General features: G+C 36.5%; 1 protein-coding gene across 3 annotated transcripts in view; it reads left to right on the top strand.

Annotated features, from left to right (window-relative positions):
- The window catches only part of LOC135210099 (uncharacterized), a 29,857-nt gene extending 8,678 nt beyond the window's left edge, over positions 1-21,179 (top strand). Inside the window, exons 4-9 of one of the 3 annotated variants that reach the window (XM_064242905.1) lie at positions 97-275; positions 2,101-2,269; positions 13,456-14,354; positions 14,706-14,934; positions 19,161-19,260; positions 19,415-21,179. In XM_064242905.1, coding sequence (XP_064098975.1) covers positions 97-275; positions 2,101-2,269; positions 13,456-14,354; positions 14,706-14,934; positions 19,161-19,260; positions 19,415-19,569 — 1,731 coding nt within the window. In that variant the 3' untranslated portion in view covers positions 19,570-21,179. Of the gene's footprint in view, positions 1-96; positions 276-2,100; positions 2,270-13,455; positions 14,355-14,690; positions 14,935-18,542; positions 18,701-19,160; positions 19,261-19,414 lie in introns of those variants that run through there. The other 2 variants (XM_064242904.1, XM_064242906.1) reach the window with 2 other exon arrangements.
- The last annotated feature ends 4,100 nt before the right edge of the window (positions 21,180-25,279 follow it).

Below are 25,279 nucleotides of genomic sequence, written 5' to 3'. Positions count from 1 at the left end.
GTTCCAGTTTGCAAAGCTGGAAAGTTAATGCTGATACTGTACACACGTTGTTGAATTTCCAGTGAGATTTGTCTAACAGGAATTCTACGCTTCCAGCTTGTATGTTCCAAGAAGAAGCCCCTGACACAGGAATCAGGACTGACCTTATTCTTTTACAAGGACAGGTTGCACGAATATGGTGTTGCAGATAATGTTGCCAGATGTGTTTATCAAGGGATACTAAGAGTTGAACAGAAACCTGGACATTACAACAGTCAGTGCGACAACAAATGGAAGTAAGGACCCGAACGTTAATTGATTACTCTTATGGACTCTTACCTGTTCTTAGGAGATTCTGCTGTAACTATAGTAGATTCGCAGTCCCTTATGACGCTCCTGATTGGCTGATGATAAGCCAATCACAGGGCTGGAAACTCTCAGTCTCCCGAGAAAGTTCACATAGGGAGGATGTATGTTCCACTCTCCTTTTGAGGAATACTTTTGAGAGATGCATCCCTCAGGAGAGGTGATCGCTTTAGTGGCGTGATTGGTATGTTCTTGACCTGCTACCTTGGTGGCCGCGAGTCCCATTCTCGGGCGTTCCATTGAGGGGTGAGAGAAGTGTATTTCTGGTGATAGAAGTTCACTCTCGACGTGGTTCGGAAGTCACGTAAAGCTGTTGGTCCCATTGCTGAATAACCACTGGTTCCATGCAATGTAAAAGCACCATACAAACAAACAAACAATCCTCAGGAAAGGTGGAACATATATCCTGCATATGGGAATTCTCTCGAGAGACTGAGAGTTTCCAGCCCTGTGATTGGCTTATCTACAGCCAATCAGGAGCGTTGTAAGGGACTGGCCCAGACATCAGCTGCATGGTTGATGCGAATCTACTATAGTTAACATCTTTTGTGATTATCAATGCTTTTATGTATGTATAGCATTATTAAGGAATACATGAGAAAAAGTATAAAGTAATTATAAAGAAAATAATTCAGGTTAGGGAAAGACGAACCAGACTAAAGTACCAGTAACAGTGACAGTAATAATGAAAGGATACAAGATGGAGAATTTCAAGCAGGAGAAGCCAAAGAGACATTATAATATGTCCTCAGGTTTCGTGAGTGATTCTCATTAGTTGTTGCTGATGAGTTTGGAAACAGTGTTGGGGACTAAGAGGTTTTCCTCCGTTTCCGCCTTTCACACCTTTTCACCGTCATTATCATTTAAAACGCTGAATGACCTCATAGGTCTCAGCGCTTGGCCTTTAGCCTAAATTGATATATTCTATTTATTCTATCAGATCTGCGATGCGCTTATTTTCCATATTAGTTTTTCATCGTCATTCTGGACGAAATGAAGCAAACATGCTTAGCGCCATTTATTCTGGTTGCTTTGTAATATTTTAGAGGAAATGTTTTCTTCTATAAATCATATTATGACAAAGAGCCAGACTCCAGCTGGTATTGTGGTGTACAATATCCATAGTTTATATTTTTCTGTAAAAGAAAACTATTGAGATGGCTATTTGTCCGTTGGTCCGCACTTTTTATGCCCGCCCTCAGATCCTGAAAACTACTGAGGCTAGAGGGCTGCAAATTGGAATGTTGATTATCCACCCTCCAATCATCAAACTTACCAAATTGCAGCACTATAGGCTTAGTAGTTTGTATTTTATTCGAGGCTAACTTTAGCCATGATTATAGAGGTGCCAGCAACAAAGGCCACCACTGGGCCGTGGCTGTGAATTTCCCACAGCATTGTAAGCTGTACAGAAAACTCGATTATGCTGAAGAAACTTCGACACGTTTTTTACTTTTTTTTTGTCCTCTAAGGTAATTATGATGAATGCCATCCTTGTTTCAATAGCATTCGCTTTTGTCTTTTTTTTTTTAATTATTGTCTGGTTAATAGTTTTGAGAGTAAACCTTTCAATAACTCCTGGACTTCACTTAAAAAAAACTTCTTTTGCATTATGTTTTGATATTTGTAAACAATCTTTATGGATTTTGTAAGTGCAGAATTAGTCGGGCTAGCTGTTGCTATGAGCACCATAATTGCAAATTCATTCTTACACCATTGTTATTCCCTTGATGAGCTCTGTCCCTTGTGTTTCAGACTGAGAAATGAGAGTATTGCAATAGAACATAAAGAAACGCTCATGACTGAGGATGCAGTATATGTGAAATGTACCAATTCGAAGTCCAAGAAAAGTAAGCCGTTTTACGAAGCAGTTCATTACTTCATACAGCCATGGAGAGTGGAAGAAAAACGAAAGCAATATAAGGTAAGTTTACTTGTAAGTTAATGCTATTAGTTTTTTAGATGAATAATGAAAAGTTTTCCACTGATAGTCAAGGAAATCGACAGTCTATTAAAGTTTTGAGAATGACCAAGATGCTTAGTCTCCATTAGAAGGTCCTGTTACTTTTAATGTTGAAGTGGCTCCCATTTCCAAACAAATGAAAGGGTTTTTTTTAGCTACAGGATGAATTGTGTAAAAGATAAATAGAGAGAAGCTGGAGTCCTCGAAATTTCTTATGTAGGGCAAATAAACACAGCGGTAAGAAAATTAGCTACACAAATTCTATTGAACTCTGGTGTAAGTCTTCAGTCTACAATTCTTTCAAATATTTTCAGGGTATGGGGCATTGATATACTTCCTCTATAGTTCTAGCTTCTTTCTATTTTCCTGGCATCATTTCCTTTTCCATGCTTTTCTTCATTAGCTCCCACAGGGTATCTATTCCTTCATTGCCCAGTGCCCTCCAGACCCCAACAGGCATGTGCCAGCCGGCCCGGCAGCTTTACCACTCTTCTTCTTTCTCAGAGCTTCCTTGACCTCTCTTCTCGTTATTTTAAGGAGCTGACTCGAAGGCCAATCCTGTCTTCCACTACTACTGCTAATACTAATAGTACTGTACCACCACTATGAACCATTCCAGCATTTAAAAGTTTTTCTCTATGGTTGGCCAATAATTTTCCACCATTGCCTGATAAGGGAGGAATAATTGATTGATTGATTCATAGATTTCAGGCATACATGCCAAGCACTGCAGCAACTAAAGCCATTCAGTGCTGAAACAGAAACTGACAGTGAAAAGGTTTGAAAGGGTAACAGGAGGATAGCCTCTCAGTTGCACTATGACTTAATTGTTTGGGGTGGGGGGGGGGGGGTGAAATAAGATGGAAGAAAGAGAATATGAACGAAGGTACATTAAAAGGAATGAAAACAGTTGCAGCTAGGGGCCGAAGGGACGTTGCAAAGAATGTTAAGTAATGTCTACATTGGACCGCTTGAGGTGCACTTATTAGGGCTTTTGCCTTGTATAATCAGGCGCCCTATGAGGTAATGTTAGACTTACGATAATCTTACGCTAAGTCGGTTGGTTATGCACTTCCATACTCATTGGAGTGTCTTGGGGTTTGTAGATCACTTACGAAGTCGGTATTTTCTTCTTTGGTTATGACGACGATGTGTTAAACTCATGATGATTCGGCAATGATGTGAGGTTCTAGTAGAAAACACGAGGTATAAAAAAATACTTATATTCTCTGAGATTACATGATGAAGTTCAGAGGAAATTTGTACAGGTCTTCTAATGACGATGGCTTGATCGCTTCTGCCAACGATGATGGCTAATTCTGTTCTGTTCTGTCTACCATCTCGGTTACAAGTCATAAAGGAAGCAGACAGTAGCTCGAACATATGAACATACATACAAAATGAGACACATTAGAAATCACTTAGGCCGTTTGAATTATAGGTCGCGGTAGTTATCTCAAGCAGGAAGCTTGGACTAATGTTTCAAAACAATGAATGACCACAGGTGACGGAACGTCACCTTAGACTACTTTATTGTATACATCATCTTAGAGTCTCTGGTCTGATCACATTCCTGCAAGCAATCTGGTTGACCTCTTTAGTTTTAGTGTTTTATATATATGGAATAACATTCCATATTTTTATTATGTAATCACTTACATAAAAGCTCGGTCAGCTACCAAAACCAACTACTGAATATTACTCAAACTTGACTTGCATTTGACTTATAGGAGTGTGATACAGACACTATGTGAATATATATAGATATATAGAAAATACTTATAAGTAAAAAAAAAATTCATGGTGTACACAAATACAGATTCAAGTAATAAGATATAAAACATAATATGCATATGATGATATTCGTAAATAGTAGTGATCACGTGATATACTATACTGATACAGTTTTTCACTTCATCTCATTAAGATACATATGCTACAGAAAATACTAATGTACTCTGATAATTGGATAAAATAAAGATTAACATGATAAAAATCATATTTTAACTGATAACAATTTATATATGAATTGATAAAAATTATTAATGTTTATGCTGATTGATTCGTTGATTTTTATGCTAACTGTTATATATCTGCAGTTATTGGTAAGATAAAAGGTAACAGATTGATTTTAGGCTACCTGATTTATTTATACATATGTATATGGATTCATATAATTATGATTAATATATGTGCACTTTAAATAAATTCTGTTATTTATGATCATTTATATAATAGATTCTATTATTTATGATCATTTATATAATAGATTCTAGTGCGTACACGCAAAGATATATTTCGACTGTTATTTATGATCATTTATATATAGGATACATGATACTTTATATATAGCATACATGACCGAGGTTATACTACTACACATTTAACTAGCGTTCGAACAACTTTTCGTCCATTACACAGTTCCAGACAACCACCTATAGCCAAATGAAATGGCCAATTCCAAATGGTTAAAACAAGGGGAAAATTGCCTGGCGGGGTCCAACGTTCTATTTCGGCCTCATACTTGTTCTCTGCATCCTAAGCCACACGAATACGTTCGCGATGAATAAAATCATCCCCAGCACGATTCCTTCGCCAGCAACGTAGAGTTGAATATCCTTCTGGTCGTAATTGTTGGAAGTATGTCCCTTTTGTAGTCGATTTCCGACAGCCGCCGGAGCATTCCGCATTAAAACGAGATTAATGACGGGATACGGGTGTCGGTCAAAGAAGTCCATGAAATAAGCTTGTTCACTTATGATGGTGCTTATTCCTTTCACATTGTAGGCGGTTGTTACTTGACTGCAGTCGTCCGCAGCGACGAACGATTTTTTGAAGTTGCGATGTGAAACTCTCGTACTGCAGGATACTGTAACCAGGTTCCATTAATCAGCCTGCAAGTGAAATTATACTTGTCACAAGGGCAAAGTAATTTCAGACAACTTCAAATACGGGAGGGAGAAAACCACTTAGAACCAGACTTAACCCACATGAATTCGCTGATATTTTATGGAATTCAAAAGAGTCATCTGTACAAACTTTTTTATCCATGGCATTAACAATAAGTGAACCTATCCAGGTCTCTGATGACTGTAAAAATATCCATAATTATAAAAAATAAACAGATATCAATACGAATCCCAAAGAAAATTCTATATTACTGGTAGTAAGTTACTAGACAAAGAAGTGGAAAACGGAGCTATTTGTAAGATTGCCAGGCAACATAAGAGTCAAAGAGAATATCAATCATGATTCTGTATTTCTCTATGCTTATTGAAATTAAGCTGTGATACCATCCGATCCTATGTGCCCCTAACAAAAGTTTCATATTCAATTTTCTCGCACGCATCCTCTGAGGTTAATTTTTAAAACTTTATTAATAGGTAGGAGATGCAACGAAAGAACCCACTATGTAACTAATTTTTATATAAACTTTGTGGTTTTCAAGAAAATGTGTCATTTTCCCATGAATGTGATTTACTTGAATTGTAATAGATTAATGTTGCAAGTAAATATTTCATATCCATGACTTGATACTTCTAAATGTCCGTTTACCAATGTCATAACTGAATTATTGACTCTAATTAGTTCATTTTGATATTATAGAAATTCTGTTTGCTTATTTTGTTCATTAATTTTAAAACTATTGCGATTCCTAACCAAGTTTGCATTGCAATGCGGATAAGAATAGGTTATGGTTATGTATGTCATCATGACCTATGAATCACATGTGAAGTTCATGAGCTAAGCATTCCTCTCTCCAGCCAACCTGCTTTGCAAGCGATTTATTGAGGTTAAAAGGAACAATGCTGATCCGGCAACGCGTCATGCACCTTCAGAACTGATGACGTCGTCACCTGGCAGGAGATTGCTCTCAGCCAGCTAAGAGTTACGTTACTTGCTGTAATAAATACGACTTTAGTTTAAATTGGGTTTTAATACTCCACCCACATGAGAAGAATGTCTGAGAAAAAAAAACAGTACCAAAATTGAACAATATATTAGTTTCATGTTGGAAATCTGCATGATTGTAAATAAATGTAATTATGTTAAATTAGATATTCCTTATTCAAACTAATGAAAAAAGGTTTCCATACAAATTCTATATATTATCATTTGCCCTGTAAGATCCATATAGGATTATTCCATAGATATACATTTTCACTTCTAGACTTCCTGACTTTAAAATCTATTTTATTTTATTTTATTTATTTATTTTTTTTTTTTCATTGACTACGAATATAAATCACTGGGACAGACAATATGTCAATAGGTTTTGATATGTGTTTGAACTTTTAGCTTATTTGTCATTACTAAAGCGTTAAGTTAGAGTTCAAATCTTTACGCATATATATTTGGATATTTAATTAACCTATGGTTATGTTTTGCTTATTGATTTTATCGTGATTCCTTTTTTATTATAATTTGTAACCCTTCCGACTTCTTACGGAGTGTATTATATTGGCTCCACTTGTATCCATATTTATTTTATTTTATTTTTATATTTGATAAATTAATGGTTGGCTTGAATATATGGAAAAGTGTCCTAGCGGCGTACCGTATAAGGCTACTTGCGGTATCATTTCTATAGATACAAGATATGAATAATAAAGGTATTTAAAACCGCGAGAACCGCTATAATCCAGTTCGGATCCAATATCTCGAGTGTAACTCGTAAGACATGACACTTTTTTATTTATCTGTTCTACCAAACCGATTGACTCTGGGTGATAAAATATAGTATTGGTTTTCTTAATGGAAAGGAATTCACACAATGAGTTAAGGAGGTTATTATTGATTTACACCACCCGAGTCACAGATTATTATGTGTTGAATTCCATGTTTACTGATTTAGCACTCATAAATATTCCTAGCGCACTCAATTGCGGTGTTTGTTTTTAGTGCTATTAATTCTATATAACGTGTCGAGGAACTATTAACACTAAGAAGTGTTTATTTCCTCTGTCAGACTCGTAACTCTGTTAATGATTCTACGTGTATTCTTTCATTGATTGATTTGGCACGGGATAGGCCATTAAACTGACAGGTGTCTTAGTGTATCCCTTGTTTTCATGACACATGTTACAATTAGTTATGTGCTTTTTATATCTGTAAGCATTGTAGGCCAGTAAAACAGTGATTTGGCTTTCTGTGACATAATAGAGAACCCTGGATGATGGAATGCAACCAGTTTAGGACGATTGGTATGAAAGATATTATTACTACTACCTGGTCGTTAGTCACCTGCTGTGTTCTTCGGGTTTTCCTCGTCACAGACCTACATATAATATTACACTTGATTACATAATTCTGATACACATACTTTAAATATACTTTTGCTTTAGGGTTTCCGTTCGAAGTGTTTATTGTTTTGCTTAGCTGCGGACCCTTGTTTCCGTTCGAAGTGTTTATTGTTTTGCTTAGCTGCTGACCCTGTTTCCGTTCAAAGTGTTTATTGTTTTGCTTATTGCTGTTGACTCTTGCTTTGTTCAGTTTGTAACAGTTCTGCGCTCCGACCCAGATATTCAATGCTCGCGATCTCTTGGGTTAATGAATTTTCTTGTTTAGATACGGTTTTAACAATAGGCACGGATGTTTCTATATCTTTTAGTCCAATTAATGGTTCCTTACAGGATGGTGCAGGATTGCGGGATAATGCGTCAGCTATGATAATTGCTTTCCCAGGTAGATATCTTAACTTGGCTCCAAAGGCCTGAATGATCATTTGCCAACGAGTTCTTTTGGAACTGTGATTAAAGCCTTTGAAAACTCGGTAAATGACTTATGGTCAGTAAGGATTTTAACAGGGTAACCGTAGATATGAACTTAAAATGTACTAGTGAGTTAACGATACCTAGCCCTTCCTTGCCTATTACTGCAGATTTACTTTCAGAGGGCTTTAGTTTACGTGAATAAAAAGCTATAGGAAAGAACTGTTTATCATATTGCTGAAGTAGTACCCCTCTTACCCCTTGGTCTGAGGCGTCTGTTGCTATAAAAAAAAATTCCTTATTTAAATCAGGGATTTTCAAGTTAGGTGAGCTGCATCATTCCGCTTTTAAGATATCGAACCCCTGTTGATGCTTTTTGGACCATAATAAATCTACGCCCTTCTTCGTAAGATCTGTTAAAGGAGCTGTCATGATTGAAGAGTTACATTTACATACGATTGTAATACCCCCTTTTTATGTTAATAGGTACTGGAAGTTATGAATAGCCGACACCTTACCATGGACTACTTTAAGACCTTGACTAGACATAAAACCTAGATAAACATGTTCGGTTTTTAAAAACTCACATTTAGATATTTTTGTCTGAGATTATTTGTCTTTGTCTCTGTAGCACTAACTCTAGTTTATGTGAATGTACTTCTAAGGTATTAGAAAAGATTACAAGACCAACCAATAGGCATGTTGGGTATCCCCTAATAGTCTCCAAACACTATATTGTAATTGGGGTGCAACGTAAGCCGGAGGCATACGTAAAAATTGATAATGTCCCCTGAGTGTGCTGAAAACGGTGTATGAGGTACAGTCACTTAGCTAATGGTATCTGATGAAAGCCTTTAAGTAAGTCCAAGTTGGTGAAAAAAAATTTATTCTGATGTTTGAGGGAAAAATTATATGGGCTATTTGATTTCCTAATGACTCCTATTACTAACATTTTTCAACTTCGTCATTTATCTCTATTTTGAAATTTCATCGGGAGTCTATACAAAGGTACGTATATAGCTTTATGTTTGTCCTTAGACCGTATTTTGTTTTCAATGACATCCGTTTTTCTCCCAGAGATCACTCGCTAGTGGAGAAACTTCCTGGTATTCAGATAAAAGATAAAAAAAAAAATTTCTGCTGAATCACCTCTGCTTGAATGACTTTACGGATATTACTTTAGATAGAGTATAAGAGAGATTCATCTACGACTGATTGGGCATGATTAAAAATTAGCAACAATAAAAAAATGCGATATTTATAACTTCCGTATCCACGATATGTATAGGTTTGTGGATACTAGATTTAACTTGTTGCTGCGAGTCAACCGTGTTTAGGGCTTTGTTCGCGGACATCGTTATATTTCAGAGTGTCGGGAAGGATTAAAATTTCTTTTTACACGCACTAAGACATTCGAGGGTGCATGCGTCTCAAGAGTTTTGCGTGCAAACTGCGACTGCGGTTGTGGGAGAATTCTGTTGGGTCATTGAACAATATCACGATTTATGAGACAAATGATTTGTTCCTCTATATAAGTTATTATTTGATTAACTGTCTCTTTTTGTTCAAACGGATTTTAATATGTTTGAAGGTTTATAGAATTTCCCTTTGATAAACACGCCTTATTTTGCAGGAGGTAAGATAATATTTTGTATACCCCTAGATGGATATCTTACAATTACGCTAGATACAGATCAATGTTTTTTATAACTATAGAGGTACATATCTGTAAGCGCTCGCTTATCTGGACTTCTCAATAAGGAAGTTCGAACAACAGACGGTGAGTCCGTAAATACAGGATATTATGTGTACTAAAGGCATAAAAACAAGATATTCTAATTTTTACGGCGCGTACAGTCGGTCTTAATCCACCACTACTTATAATAACTTATGTATTAAAAAAAACGAGAACCTGCTCTGATTACTTGATACGGTCGTGTGATTCATAGGAAAATTCCTTTTTAAATTAAAAAGGTATTGGCATAAAAAAAAAAAAAAAAAGGTATGGCATAAATGATCCAACATCTTTTTCCTCTCCGCTGAAGTCGCTTATGTGGAATGTGCTATGCTTTGAACACTCGGCAGATTTAACTGACCCTGACCGTTGACTAGATGACACAGTAACCAAGTTTGCTTAAGCATGATTTGTTTGATTCTGATATTTAGGGCTACTGTTTACCATCGGCAACGTATTGTGTGTTTTTAGCATTCTGTTGTTGGTTACGTATAAAGCAACGAACGTATAAATGACGAACTGTTAGGAACTGAGCGATTACTATTAAGACAAGTTATCTCTACTGCATTCAATATTAACTGTTTGTACTTGCTGTTGTTTACTTCATTCTTTGCTAAAATTTGAAATAGTGAGGGATCCTGGTCAGCACATTTAGCCTAATGAAAGTTTTTTATAGACATGTTATTCCTTGCAATCCAGCCGTATTTTTGAAGTTAAGTTGAGTCATTGAGGTTCGATATTTTATGCGTATAACTCAAAAAACTCAAGGCTAAAACTGCGATCGGGACCTTGCACCGGAGTCTTTATTGTCCTGACCCGAAATAGTGTTACCTTTAATTTATCTAGATTTGTACGGGTGTTCCACTTGTTTTTGTGTGTTTTCTTATCACTACTGTGCCTAACGACCCTATCCATGCATCTGTATAAATATAGACGTCCACTGCGTAAACGTATATTCACTGTTTAACATGATTTGTTACGTAAAGGATTAATAATCACCCAAAATGATAAAATTAACACAGTATATGATTATGATATTTCAGTAGAACTTCTGGAAACAGAAACTCAAAGATAAAAAACTCGCAGTAGCGAAATCCCAATGATGTAGATAATTTCTGTAAAAAGTAAGATTAAGAATGTCTCATAACTTCAGCCACAGGAATAACGAAAATTCGACCTGTAAAGGAAACACTCAAAGTTTCTCCAATGAATAAAAAGACTGTACTTAGCTTGATTTCGTGGGCAGTCACGGTGTTCCGATAACGATACACGGCCTTGGCCATCCTTCTCTATTTAGCGGATGACCTGGTTTGGCTTCAGTTTCCCCCGTGCGCGTTGTTTTGGATGATTCGTGTCCTTTGAAGATCCGATGCTGAAGACGCGTTCGGTTTGTTTCTTGAAGTTATGTACTGCTGAACACGCTCACTAAACGATGATACTAAGTCGCTTGAAGAATCTGTTGCTTTCGTCGTCGTTTATTTCTGATAAGATACATTATTCGTTATTCTTCGGAAGACATTAAAGAGTTCTTGTTGTTTTCTGAAGTCGCTCACTAAACAATGATACTAAGTTGCTTGAAGAATCTATTGCTTTCGTCGTCGTTGACTTCTGATATGATACATTATTCGTTATTCTTCGGAAGACGTTGAAGAGTTCTTGTTGTTTTCTGAAGTCGCTAACTAAACGATGATACTAAGTTGCTTGAAGAATCTGTTGCTTTCGTCGTCGTTTATTTCTGATATGATACATTATTCGTTATTCTTCGGAAGACATTGAAGAGTTCTTGTTGTTTTCTGAAGTCGCTCACTAAACGATGATACTAAGTTGCTTGAAGAATCTGTTGCTTTTGTCGTCGTTGACTTCTGATATGATACATTATTCATTATTCTGGTTTTTCTTCGGAAGACGTTGTAGAGTTCTTTTAGTAGTCTGCCACCAATATTAGGGCTTTTGCCTTGTATAATAAGGCGCCCTATGAGGTAATGTTAGACTTGCGATAATCTTACGCTAAGTCGGTTGGTTATGCACTTCCATACTCATTGGAGTGTCTTGGGGTTTGTAGATCACTTATGAAGTCGGTATTATCTTCTTTGGTTATGACGACGATGTGTTAAACTCATGATGATTCGGCAATGATGTGAGGTTCTAGTAGAAAACACGAAGTATAAAAAAATACTTATATTCTCTGAGATTACATGATGAAGTTCAGAGGAAATTTGTACAGGTCTTCTAATGACGATGGCTTGATCGCTTCTGCCAACGATGATGGCTAATTCTGTTCTGTTCTGTCTACCATCTCGGTTACAAGTCATAAAGGAAGCAGACAGTAGCTCGAACATATGAACATACATACAAAATGAGACACATTAGAAATCACGTAGGCCGTTTGAATTATAGGTCGTGGTAGTTGTCTCAAGCAGGAAGCTTGGACTAATGTTTCAAAACAAATGAATGACCACAGGTGACGGCACGTCACCTTAGCCTACTTTATTGTATATGTCATCTTAGCGTCTCTGGTCTGATCACATTCCTGCAAGCAATCTGGTTGACCTCTTTAGTTTTAGTTTTTTATATATATGGAATAACATTCCATATTTTTATTATGTAATCACTTACACACTGACGGCAATACTCCTGTATGGGGAAGGAGGGATAGTGCAGTTGTACTGTTCCCAGATAGGGTTTATTTTGACTGGTTTTACCAGATAAAGCAAAAGGTTTGGCTAGAAATTGAGTTTTAAAATTAATATTAAGATCTTTTAAAGAGTTTCCTTCTGTGATGTTTTGCCCGTAATGCAGTGTTAACAGAGATACAGGCTGTGGTATTTGTTTCAAGTTTTACCCAAAAGTTTTTGTTAGCAGGTTAGGTTTGAATTAATATTATGGTTTTTTTTTTTAGGTGAATCTGCAAATTCTGTTTGCAGAGAACTTCAATACTGTTTAGTTACTTTATTTGGGAGTGACTGTGTTTGCCAAATGCTGGATTTTGTTCATCATTGCATTCCCAGCTACCCGAGTCATGTTATGTCACAATCTATGCTGTTAATTGTTAAAAATATCTTTTATATTTCTCTAGTCTTCTCCTGCTCAATAATGTTATCAGTGTTTTGTTATAGTTCTTATTCCCCCAATGAGAAGCTATTTACTTTTTCTTATATACTGTATATTCCTTAATTTAACTATATATAATATATAACTGCTTGATAAGGGTGGAAGTGAGTCCACCGAAATATAGTCCTTAGATTTACACCAGAGTGTTTTCATGGGTCTTTTGTACTTGAGATACAGTGGACCCCCATATTTACGTGCTCTGGATTTGCGGACTCAGGCAGTCACGGATTTCTCTCTGGAACATATCCCCCCATTATTCACTTGAAATTGCCTATTTGTGGTATTTTTCTATGAGAAATATCCACAAATTCCTGTTTTTTGTTATCAATTTCATCATAAAATGCATTTTTTGTGATAAAACTATTAAAAAACTAGGTATACAAATTTTTAGTCATTTTTTCTCAAGATTTAACTAAGAAATGGGTCATTTTAAGAGTTTTTTGGGAGTTCCAACTATTTGTGGGTTCTAGCTATTCGCTGGTTCTAACTATTCATGGGTTCTAACTATTCGCTGGGAGGTCTGGTACACATCCCACGCGAATGTGGGGAATCACTGTATATATATTTACATTTCCCTTTTTTCATTAAAGGCTAAGAACCACAGGCGCCAGAATGAAGATCTTAGCGTGATTTTGATGGGTTTAGACTCTGTTTCTCGAGCCAACCTCCAGCGGCACATGCCCGCAACTTACGACTTTGTGAAAAACAAACTCCGCTTGATTGAAATGGAAGGCTTCAACAAAATTGCCATGAATACCGATGTAAACCTCTCGGGAATCTTAATAGGAATGTATTATGAAGAAGTGCAGTCGAGCTGCACACCCAAGGAGAGTAAAACCAGATTCGATGACTGCCCGCTGATATGGAAGAACTTCTCTGCCATTGGGTATCCTACTGCTTTTGGGGAAGATGGCCCCTGGATGGGAAGCTTCCATTACAGAAAACATGGGTTTTGTAAACTGCCAACTGACTACTACAACAGACATTACTTTTATGCCTCAGAAAAACTGATTGGAAGTACTTATGGAAAGAGACAGGGTGCTAATTATTGCCAGGGGGGTCGGTCAAGTATTTCCGTAATCCAAGATTATTCCTTAGAGATTGCTGAGTCCTTGAAGGATATTCCTTATTTTGGGTATTACTGGTCGGCCTCAGTTACACATGGATCTGTACAAGAGAACTCAATGGCAGACATCCCTACTCGTGACTATCTAGAGAAGCTTAGTGATAGAGGCTACCTGAATCACACGGTGCTGCTTTTCATAAGCGACCATGGAGTTAGATTTGGGAAGATCACAAGCACATACGCAGGTATGTTAGAACTGAGACTGCCATTTGTCATGTTTGGATTCCCGGAATGGTTTGGGGACAAGTATCCCGAAGCCATGAGGAACCTGAAGACTAATACAAAGAGACTGACGTCATCATTTGACCTTCATGCAACTCTTCACGATATCGTCAACAAGGCTTACATCAGTCCAATAGAAAGGTAAGAATTTTTTTGGTAACAAAAATCATTGACACTTGACTCTTAACATAGAAAATCTAAGTTTATGAAAATATATTTGTAGAAAAATTGGTTCTAGTATATGTTGTTAGTGATCTTAGACCTTTTGTTATTATTGTTACACTGTGTAGTGATCTGGAACCCTCGTGATTTTTTGTGTGCCTTACTACTAACAAGTTTGTATGCATTGAAAGGTTGGAATAGAAGCAGTGGCACTCAATTGAAGAAAATGTTCTGAGTCATCCTTAAAAAGCAGTCATCAGTGTTGATTATACCGTACCATCATGAAGATTAGAATCATTCAGTAATTTTCATCAGTACTCTTCCCAACAGGTCTTACCGCTCACCTTTGGCGAACCACGGACAGAGTTTGTTTCTGGAAGTGTCTGAGAACAGGACATGTGCAGAAGCAGGCATACCGGATAAGTTTTGTGCTTGCATACATACAAAAGAGGTCGATACGAGTGACCCAAAGGTACAGGAAGCAGCAAACAAAGCAGTTGATGTACTCAACGCTAAACTTAGGTCATTCCCAGACTGTGCCCAACTGAAATTAAAGCGGGTAAGATTATCACCTTGTTGAAGATATGCTTCGCTGCCCAAGAAATTTGTCAGAAATATTTAAACGGTATAATGAAATATACTTTTTAGAACAGAATGAAGAGTACCACCAGGCTGTGAAAGTAAAAGCAGAACTTGATTGCTGGAGGGGAAGCAATAAATATTGAAATATGCCAAAAGTAAAGGACCCTCAAGTCTATAAATGTATATATAGGATGCATAGTGAAAGATGAGTAAAAAGGTCAGGATAAACGTCACTTAATAGAATGAGAAGGAAGCATTCAACAAGGTATTATGAAATGCAAAAGCTTATGGAAGATGGCAAGGATCTATTTGGAATGATTGGATAAATGATGTTATGCACTAAAGATTTATCTAGAAAGTAGTGATAATTCTTTTTTATAGAAAAATAGGCTGCATATGGCACTGATGAATATACTGAAGGGATTTAATTGAAATTAAAATGTTATTTCTTATTATTTATCCTTATTTATCTCTTTATATAGCCTCTCAGTTACAGAAATGAAATCCTAGTACAGTGGTACCTCAAGATACGAAATTAATCTGTTCCGAGGCGCCCTTCGTATCATGAGGTTTTCGTATCTTGGACCACATTTTACATGTAAAATGGCTAATCCGTTCCAAGCCCTTCAAAAACACCCCAGTAAATTTCATAATAAAGCTAAATTGACCTATAAACAATGAAATACTACAACAAATTGGACCATTCAATACCTAACTTAATAACGTAATGCTAATTACCTGTAAATAAAGTGTATTAGTGTACATGGTTTACAAGAAATACTGTACATATGTAGTAAAATGTGGAAGCTTACCTTTCGAGTGAGGCTATCTCCGAAAGTGGCGGCAGAGGAGGAGGACAAACGGCAGATACGTACGTACATACACTTAACTTTACGAAACACATAAAAAAATGTAAGGAAAACTAGACTAAAATTTACAAAACACATTAACAAAACTGTAACACTTAACTTTACAAAAAACTAAAATTAAAAAAAAAAAAATTCTTTTTTTTATTTTTAAATTTTTTTTTTTTACTTTTTTATACTTTATGCAAGTTTTTTTTTTTTTTTTTTTATTTCTTTTACAAAATTTCAACTTCATCACCACTTTCAACTTTCTGTTTTTTATCACTTGGTTCTTCCTTTTTGCTTACTCCTACTAATGCTAAAGGCCTCTTTAAAAAATAACTATCCAAGGAAGATTGGTTCTGCCTACTTTTCACAATGTTCCTGAAACGACTCAGGCAAACGTCATCAAACTGCGCAAGCATACGACCTGTGTGAGCCTTTTCGGGGTGTCTTTTTTCTATAAACGATTGCACTTTATGAAAAGCGGCTAGAACATCCTTAATTTCTGCCGTTGTCATAGGGTCGCCCTCCTCCTCCTCGCCGCTGCTAGAGAACTCCTCTTGAGCGACGTTATGTTGCGTGGCCTCCAACTCCTTCAGGTCATCCGTCGTAAGCTCCTCTAGGTGCTCCTCGAGAAGGTCGTTGATGTCGTCCTCGTCGACGACCAGCCCCATGAACTTGCCGAGTGCAACGATCTCGTCAAGATCTGGTTGCAGAACAGTTTCAGGATCGTCAACTGTTTCTGAATCTGCAGCACCAGCTTCGCCCACGTCGAATCCCTCGAAGTCTCGGGCGGATACAGCATCAGGCCAGAGTTTCCTCCACGAGGAATTAAAGGTTCGCCTCGAAACCTCCTACCAAGCTTGGTCAATGAGTTGGATGCATATGACGATGTCGAAATGCTCCTTCCAAAATTCACGCAAGGTAAGGTTTGTGGTATCGGTGATGTCGAAACATCTCTTGAAAAGATGTTTTGTGTACAGCTTCTTAAAGTTCGATATCACTTGCTGGTCCATGGGCTGGAGGAGATGGGTGGTATTAGGCGGAAGATAAAGAATCTTGATGAAAGAATACTATGCTAGGATATCTTCCTCGAGGCCAGGAGGGTGGGGAGGGGCATTGTCCAACACCAGCAGACATTTCAGGGGGAGGCGCTTCTCTTCCAAGAATTTCTTCACTGTCGGGCCGAAACACAGATTTACCCACTCGGTGAACAAAAGCCTCGTTACCCAGGCTTTTGCATTAGCCCTCCACATCACTGGAAGCTTCTCCTTAAGCACTTTGTGGGCCTTGAAGGCGCGAGGAGTCTCGGAATGATACACCAGTAGGGGCTTCACCTTGCAATCCCCACTGGCGTTGGAACAAAGTGCGAGCATAAGCCTTTCTTTCATAGGCTTATGCCCGGGTAGCTTCTTCTCTTCCTCCGTGATGTACGTCTGATAAGGCATTTTTTTCCAAAAAAGGCCAGTCTCATCACAGTTAAAGACTTGCTGAGAACTGTAGCCTTCCTTGGTCATCATCTCGTCGAAGGTCTTTTTAAAGGCTTCGGCTGCTTTCGTGTCCGAGCTGGCAGCCTCCCCATGGCGCACCACTGAATGGATGCCAGTCCGTTTACGAAATTTCTCGAACCATCCATGCGAAGCCTTGAACTCTGGGGTTGGCGTTGAAGTCCCTTCCCCTCCATCGTCTTCCGCCTGGGCAATCAAATCGCCGAAAATAGCGCTGGCCTTGTGGGAGATTGCCATCTCCGTTATCGTATCGCCAGCGATTTCTTTGTCTTTTATCCAGACAAGAAGCAGCCGTTCCATCTCATCGTGCACGTGGGTCCTCTTGCTGGACAAAATAGTGATGCCCTTGGAAGGTGTAGCTGCTTTGATGACATCCTTCTGCTTAAGGATGGTGCCTATTGTCGACGGATTTCGGCCGTACTCTTTGGCGATCACACTCAAACGCATACCAGCTTCATACTTCTTGATAATCTCCATCTTTGTCTCCAAAGAGAGTATTCGCTTCTTTCCGTGAATTTCAACTTTCTTGGGACCCATGACAACGTATATACTGTACGTAATTTATGTATAAGTAGAATAAAGTTTTCACACAACACGATAAAGTACGTATACTGCAACGAAATCACTAACAAATTTATGTTACTAAACGAAACTGTTAGACCGAACGAATACCGCATGCGTACAATAACGATGCTGCTACCGAGTGGCCGAGGCATCATGGGAGGGATGCTGACCAATAGGAGAGAAGGATCTCATGGTGGTGACTAGCATCAGGAACCAATGGGAGGGCAGGAGGATGGTGGCGAGTCTACTCAGTTGGCGGCGTGCGAGTTTCAAAATTGTTATTGGTGGTTAGGGCGAATCTCAGACTTTACAGAAACCTTTTGTATCTTGAAAACTTTTCGTATGTAGAGCCATTAAATTTTTCGTATTTGCTTTCGTATCTCGAGTTTTTCGTAAGTTGAGCCTTTCATATCTCGAGGTACCACTGTATTGTCATCTTAGAATGAAAGCCATATGGTACATTACTACGATACATTATGTCCCACATAAGAATTTGTATGATAGTGTGCTTCTGTATAGTAAACATGTTGCTGTATCTGGACTTATGATTATTTTCTTTTATCAAAGAATTAGTTTTTCATTAGTGAGTACTAAGATGAAAAAAACAAAACAAAACAATGCTATTTGTGTGCAGCAGATAATTTTTTTCCTTTCTGTAACCTTAGAATTATTTGAAAGCCTTCAAAGATGATGGGTCATGCAGTGCCTGGGTTTCCAATGACGAGATATTTACTTTTTTACCAGTGAGGAATATTGCCGTCAATTTGTCATGGGCAGATGCTGTATACTAATTGTAAAGGGAGTTAACTTTAGGTGATGAAATGTAAGTTTTCTTCATTCTTTATTTTGTTCCCGTCATATGCATCTCATCTCTTAGATATATCTGACCTTAGCATTTATTTTGCTTTATGTATTTGGGTTCACTGACATACGAGATGTTTGCTGAGTGATCAGGTTAGGTTACAAAATAATAATAATAATAATAATAATAATAATAATAATAATAATAATAATAATAATAATAATAATAATAATAATAATAATAATAGACAAGTACCACTATTCTTGGTTCAGTGTTTGCAGATTTAGATAGGGGATGCATGTCTCACATAATATATGCCTTATATATTAGTATTATTGTTTTGTTCAGTGTTATAAGCAGGAGTTGATTAAAGTGGTAACATTAACAGTAGTATGTAGATTTTGATAGCCTGAATTTATGCCAAAATGCATTCAACAAATTACATACTTTGCAGTTACAGGTATACTTCTGTCCTTTCCAGATCGTTAGTGGTCAGTTAGGGTACCCTAGAAACGAAACGTTACCCAAACAACGAGATACCCTGGCGACATCGTATGTTGTCACATTCATCACTGAACCAAGTAGGTTCACATTATTCTTTTGTGTAATTTTTAAAAATTTGAATTTAAAGTAGAAATAACTACAACTATCTTTCTCGCCCATGTTAAACTGGGGTTTCTTGATTTTTTTTTTCGTTGTCTTGGATTAGTATTTAACATTTTGTTTTGTTTTCAGGCGAAGCAGAGATGGAAGCCTCATTCAGACTCTATGAAGGAAAATTTGAGCTATCAGCAGATATTTTACGCATCAACAGCTACGATAATCAGAGTCATTGTATAACTGACGAGTATATGAAAAATTATTGTTTTTGTAATGATTTGGTCACTTAAGGAAGAAAGTAGTACATTATGTGCCAGAACGTGATCAGAACAGAATCCAGCTCTGTAACCTGTAAAAGGGACGTGTTATTATTCCTTAATCTTTGAGTGCCAGACATTCTGTTTACTTCAGCCTTACCTACCACAAATTATGGTTTAATGGGCCATCCATTACGTGCAGGAAAGAGATATTCAAAGGGCGTGATGTATATATTTAGTCATTCAATTATCATTCTAAATTTTATTTCAGTATTGTTGTCAAGCTAATGTGTTCTAGCCTATCTAAGAATTCTAGGAAGATAGAAATAAAACAAGGAGAGAAGTCGGTGACCAGCCTAACTCAGGCTACCATTCTGCATACCTCATGATCATAATGAAAATGAGTGGTGTTGAATATAAAACAGGTCACCATAGACAACATTTAAAGATAAAAAAAAAAAACTGTCAGTAATCTAGATAAGCACGAAAGGGTTGCTTAAGCTGAGAAAGTGGTGGATTAGAGTTGTCAACATTCTGTCTTAATGGAGGGAAAGATGCACATGAGAATTTTGTAAATAATGTAAGTTGGGGCAATGTTCAGATAGCAAACGTGAGAACAAATATGGGTATGCCAATCCCACATAAATAACCAATTTTATTTTCATGTTTGTTGCGTTCTAGTGTTATTCAGTGAGCTTTATGTACACATTTACACAGATGGCAGATGGAGAATTCGTTTGTGAAAGTACCAGTTTGGGCCTAAAGGGGCCTGAAAAGTTGAAAGGCTTATGCTTGACTTGGTTGGATTTATTTACAAAACATATCTCATACACACTCGTATCACTCTCCTTATTTTTCCTTTTAAGTTGCCATAGAAATCATAGTTGAGAGTAAAACTGTTGTTTTACTTTGTAAGAAACGAATGGCAATTAACATATTAAATGCTGATAAAAACTACATTTATTGCAATTTGAAGAGAATTAGCACAGATATAAACAAACAGAGAGAAAATATTCATCACAGCCACCACACTAACAATAGTACTAATGGTGACAAAACCAGACTGAAAATGTTTAGATAACAATAACTGCAGAAATAGCCCAACTATATAGACATTTGCCTTCATACACTACCTCATGTTTTTGAATATCTTTCATGTCTTTTGTATTGTGATTGGTATCTGATATGAACTATTGCTTTTTCTCTCCAAAAATCTAGAAAACATTACTTGCCTGTGTGGCGTTAAAGTCAGGAGATTATAAGCGGTAGTTATCATCAGTGTTGAATGATATACATTTCTGTAGCAGCATTATTTATGAATGAGGTGGCAAAGTGAAACTGATTAATGTAATAAAACTTAGATTGCGTTCATTATGGAATTCTACTTGGAAATCTTATTGGTTTTATTGTTTATTTTTTACTAATTAGATATATTTAGGTGCCTTTGACATTGAGTTGTTATTGTTCCAATGATGTTAATTTGTTCAAATTCATATACTTCACTGCCTGGAAGTCGAAGTATATAAAAGTGATTCACCAATATTTGATTTGATTTATTAGAACCAGTAGAATTAAGGCCATGAAAGTGGATTGTAAACTTTGTCCTTTTGTATACTTTGCCAAATAAAATTTCTTGAAAATGAGCATGTCACTTCCTTGAATATTTTTCAGAATGTTATATTGCTATTTTCTTTGATAATTTGCTGTATTTTATCGTTCCATTTTAAGATTTTTTTTTAGAATTTATTTTCTGAGAAGCCATATCATAAATGTTTAAAATGATACTAGTTTCCCAACTCATATCTACACAAAGTACGCTCGGCAACAATGAAAACACGACCTCGTCCGAAAAGTTTCGCTCAAGAAGCTGTTAATTATTTTTCATTACATGCTATAAGTATTTCCAATTTTCTCTTTGCAGTATCTTTATTAAGCATATACATGTTGATTTATTGTTCTTTCACCAAAAATTCTTTCTATATACATACAGAAAATCGAGAAAAAATATGAAACATTATGAAATTTTTTGTTCGGTTAGGAAGGTGAACAAATTAGAAACTATCGTAAATTAAAAGGCACTTCATAAATTTTATATTTCACTCTTATAAGCTTTTTTTTTTTAATTATCGATGGATTTCAATAATTTTTGATGCATAATTTTCATATATTTTTTTTATAGTCTACTATTCCAAATAAAAAACATTCATTGTTGTCATAGTTTTTACCTTGATTGACTGTGCACTTGTTACATCAACAAAGAAAATAGGATGCAAGAATAGCAACCCAATCATCTGTCGACCCGAGATTACGTCTACTCTTTTACAGTTTTTATGGCTCATAGTAAACGAACACAATATTCTCTAGCATTGTGTAATTCTATCATAAATATACACAAAGCTACGTCCCGAAAGCGTATATAGCTCGACAACTGAACATTCACAAAACATTTGTTTATCGATGGACAAGTGAGGGGAAAATGATTGTGGTAATGTGAACCAAAGAGAGTGCGACCAGGGCGATCGCGTCACGCTAGCAAGGAGCAAGATGGCTTGATAGTAGATTTCGCTCGTTGTCATCCATTATCTAATACAACAGTAATAAAGAGGGAAGTGGGTCTTCAAGTTTCGAACCAAAGAAGATTGCATGAAGCTGATATTCACCAATTCAAACCAGCCAAGAAACCCGTTATGACAGAAAGTCACCACCAAGAAAGACTCATTTGCATTGGAATAATAGTATCCTTTGGGTGATGAATTCTGGAAAAAGGTCATCTTCATTGACGAAAAAACCTTCTCCTCAGATGAACAAGGCAGTCTTCAGTGTTGGCGCCAACGCAACGCTAGGTAAGACATAATGTTGGATCATTTTGATCATATATGTATTACAAATTTTTTTTTTTATAATACTGCATCATGAAAATAGACATAACCTCTGGGATAATACTCACACACATGTAGATGTGTGTGTAAATATATATATATATATATATATATATATATATATATATATATATACATATACATATATATATATATATATATATATATATATATGTATATATAACTGAATCATGAAAGTTAGGAACGTGATAAAATCCATAAATAAAGATATATGCCACGAGGGAAAATATACATATAAACCAAGTTAGGCTTACATATAATTAGTGCTCCTTTGATTAGGCCTACCTTAGATATATATATATATATATATATATATATATATATATGACCAGCCCTATATATGATTATTACTACTTTGATTACCTAACTTTATATATATATATATATATATATATATATATATATATATATATATATATGATATATATATATATATATATATATATATATATATATATATATATATATATATATATATATATATATATATATACATATATGTGTGTGTGTGTGTGTGTGTGTGTGTAAAAAGTTGAGCCTATTCAAAGTAGCTATAATTATGTATAGGCCTAACTTGGTTATATATATCTACACAAAGCTAGGCCTAATCAAAGTAGCAATAATTATCTATAGGCCTAACTTGGTTTTATATATAATTACTTATTTGTGTTGTTCTTATCTAACAGATATGACCGAGAAAACATTCAGCCAACAAGACGAAGTGGGGAGAACAGCAGTAGCACTTTGGGGTTGGATGGCAGGTAGTGGGCCAGGGGAACTTATTGAAATACAAGAAAGACTGAATAGCGCAGCTGCTCCCAGAACCGGAACCTATATATCTTGTTATGGATAACTGCCCCATCCATAATTCAAGATTAATAAGAGAATTGGTTAAATAATCATCCTGAAATTATAAGAATTAAATGGCCTGCTAAATCGCCAGATTTAAATCAATTAGAAAATCTATGGTCAAAAATGGTTAGCCACTGGGATGCAAGTAAGGCCAAGAATAAAATTGGTTTGATCAAGCATGCTAAATTGGTATGGGAATTATGTAGGCCTACACGCTATGAAGACATTTTTGGAAGTCTAGTCGGATCTGTGCCAAGGCGATTGGGGAAAGTAATAGATAAAAAGGGAGATCATGTCAATTACAGAGAGAGAGAGAGAAGATTATTTAAGTTTACAGAGACGAGACCTTAATTTTTAAAAGGTTGTAAGAGGTGCAATAAGTAAATTTTTGGTTCAATATTTGCACTCATAATTAGAATGAATAATCATCTATCCTATTTGTTTAATTTACCTATTTTGTGTGTGTGTGAGAGAGAGAGAGAGAGAGAGAGATGAAACAATAACATCACTGAAACATGGGACGCAGTAGTAAAGTTGCCAGATTTTTGTCCATATCACACGAATAATTTTGGAAGAGGTCGCTGTTTCATTGTTGCCAAGTGTACAATCTGTTTTTTTTTCCTTTTTTTTAATGATACTAGTCTCCCAACTCAAATCTATACAAAGGACAATTTAAAAAAAATGATACTAGTCTCCCAACTCATATCCACACAAAGCACATTTTTTGAAATGATACTTACTATACTCTGTTTTTTTTCCATCTGTCCACCCACCTGTGGTGTTTGCGTATGGTAACACTGCGTCCCGGGCTTTAGATAGTTACGCTATATGTAAGTTTTAGGTAAATAAAAGTATATCTGTAATGATCACATTTAATATACATATATATTCCATATATGTAAATAAGCCCATGACCCAAGGGGTCACTGGCGAGAACAAGGAGTGTGATAAGACGCAAGCTAGGCTGGACGTATTGCATCAGTGACGCCCTGGTTTGCATTTGCCTGTAGTAATCAAAAGCATTGTCTTGTAAAACAGGTCACAGTGCCTTAGCCTGAGAACATGTTGACCTATAACCAACAGAGACAACTATGTGACTTCCTAGTCACATGTTCATCTGTCTGTATGTTATGTATACTGAGCTAAGCTTTGCTCTCCTATCTTTTGTGAATACTTTGTAACTGAGATCTCTACTTCCAATCATCGAGACAAGTTCTCTGAACCACTTTTTCTCTACTCAAGAGATGTAGTTTCACAAATATATGTCAAGTTTGACAATCATGAGTTTGAAGTCTTCACCTCTATACTCAAAGAAGATACTAACGAAACTTAGAAACTCTCTCTGCATCGATGTCACTCTGACGAGAATGGGAAGTAGACAAACAGATACTTGCGTATAACATCGCAGGTTATAACATCCAACGGGACGCCTTTCTATACATAGGCGTATCCATATATACTGGTGGCAGCACGACGTCTCTACGTCAACCGAAGCTTAACGAATCATAGAAAATGTAATATATCAGAAGTCAACAGAGGAAAGAGGATCTTCAAGCAACTTGGAGGCGACATAAACATCCTACGAACACTAAGAAATGTACTGCATCGAGATGCATTCAAGAGGCTATAGCATCGTTTAGTGAACGTCTTTCATCACACATCTTCAAGAAACAAACTGGACGTGTCTGCGGCAACAGGAACCAAATCATTCAACAAACAAACAACGCATGATCAGAAGGCGAGTTGAGATATTGGTCAACCGCGGAGCAGGACGGGAAAAAGCGAGGCCGTGACGTCATCAAAACACTACGATCTTCCTCTTAAGTATCGCAGCTAAGTGCAATTCTTTATTCATTTTGGTGTGTGACTTGAATGTTCTCCATACACAAGATCAATCGTCCATTATTCCTGGGGGTGAGTTATACGTTATTCTTAATCTTCCTTAATTGCAGGAATCTATCTTCAACTACGGATGCTCGCCCTGCAGGCCT

This window comes from Macrobrachium nipponense, chromosome 39 (genome assembly GCF_015104395.2).
Source record: "Macrobrachium nipponense isolate FS-2020 chromosome 39, ASM1510439v2, whole genome shotgun sequence".
NCBI classification, from domain to species: domain Eukaryota; kingdom Metazoa; phylum Arthropoda; class Malacostraca; order Decapoda; family Palaemonidae; genus Macrobrachium; species Macrobrachium nipponense.
This window is presented reverse-complemented; position numbering and strand designations above follow the sequence as displayed.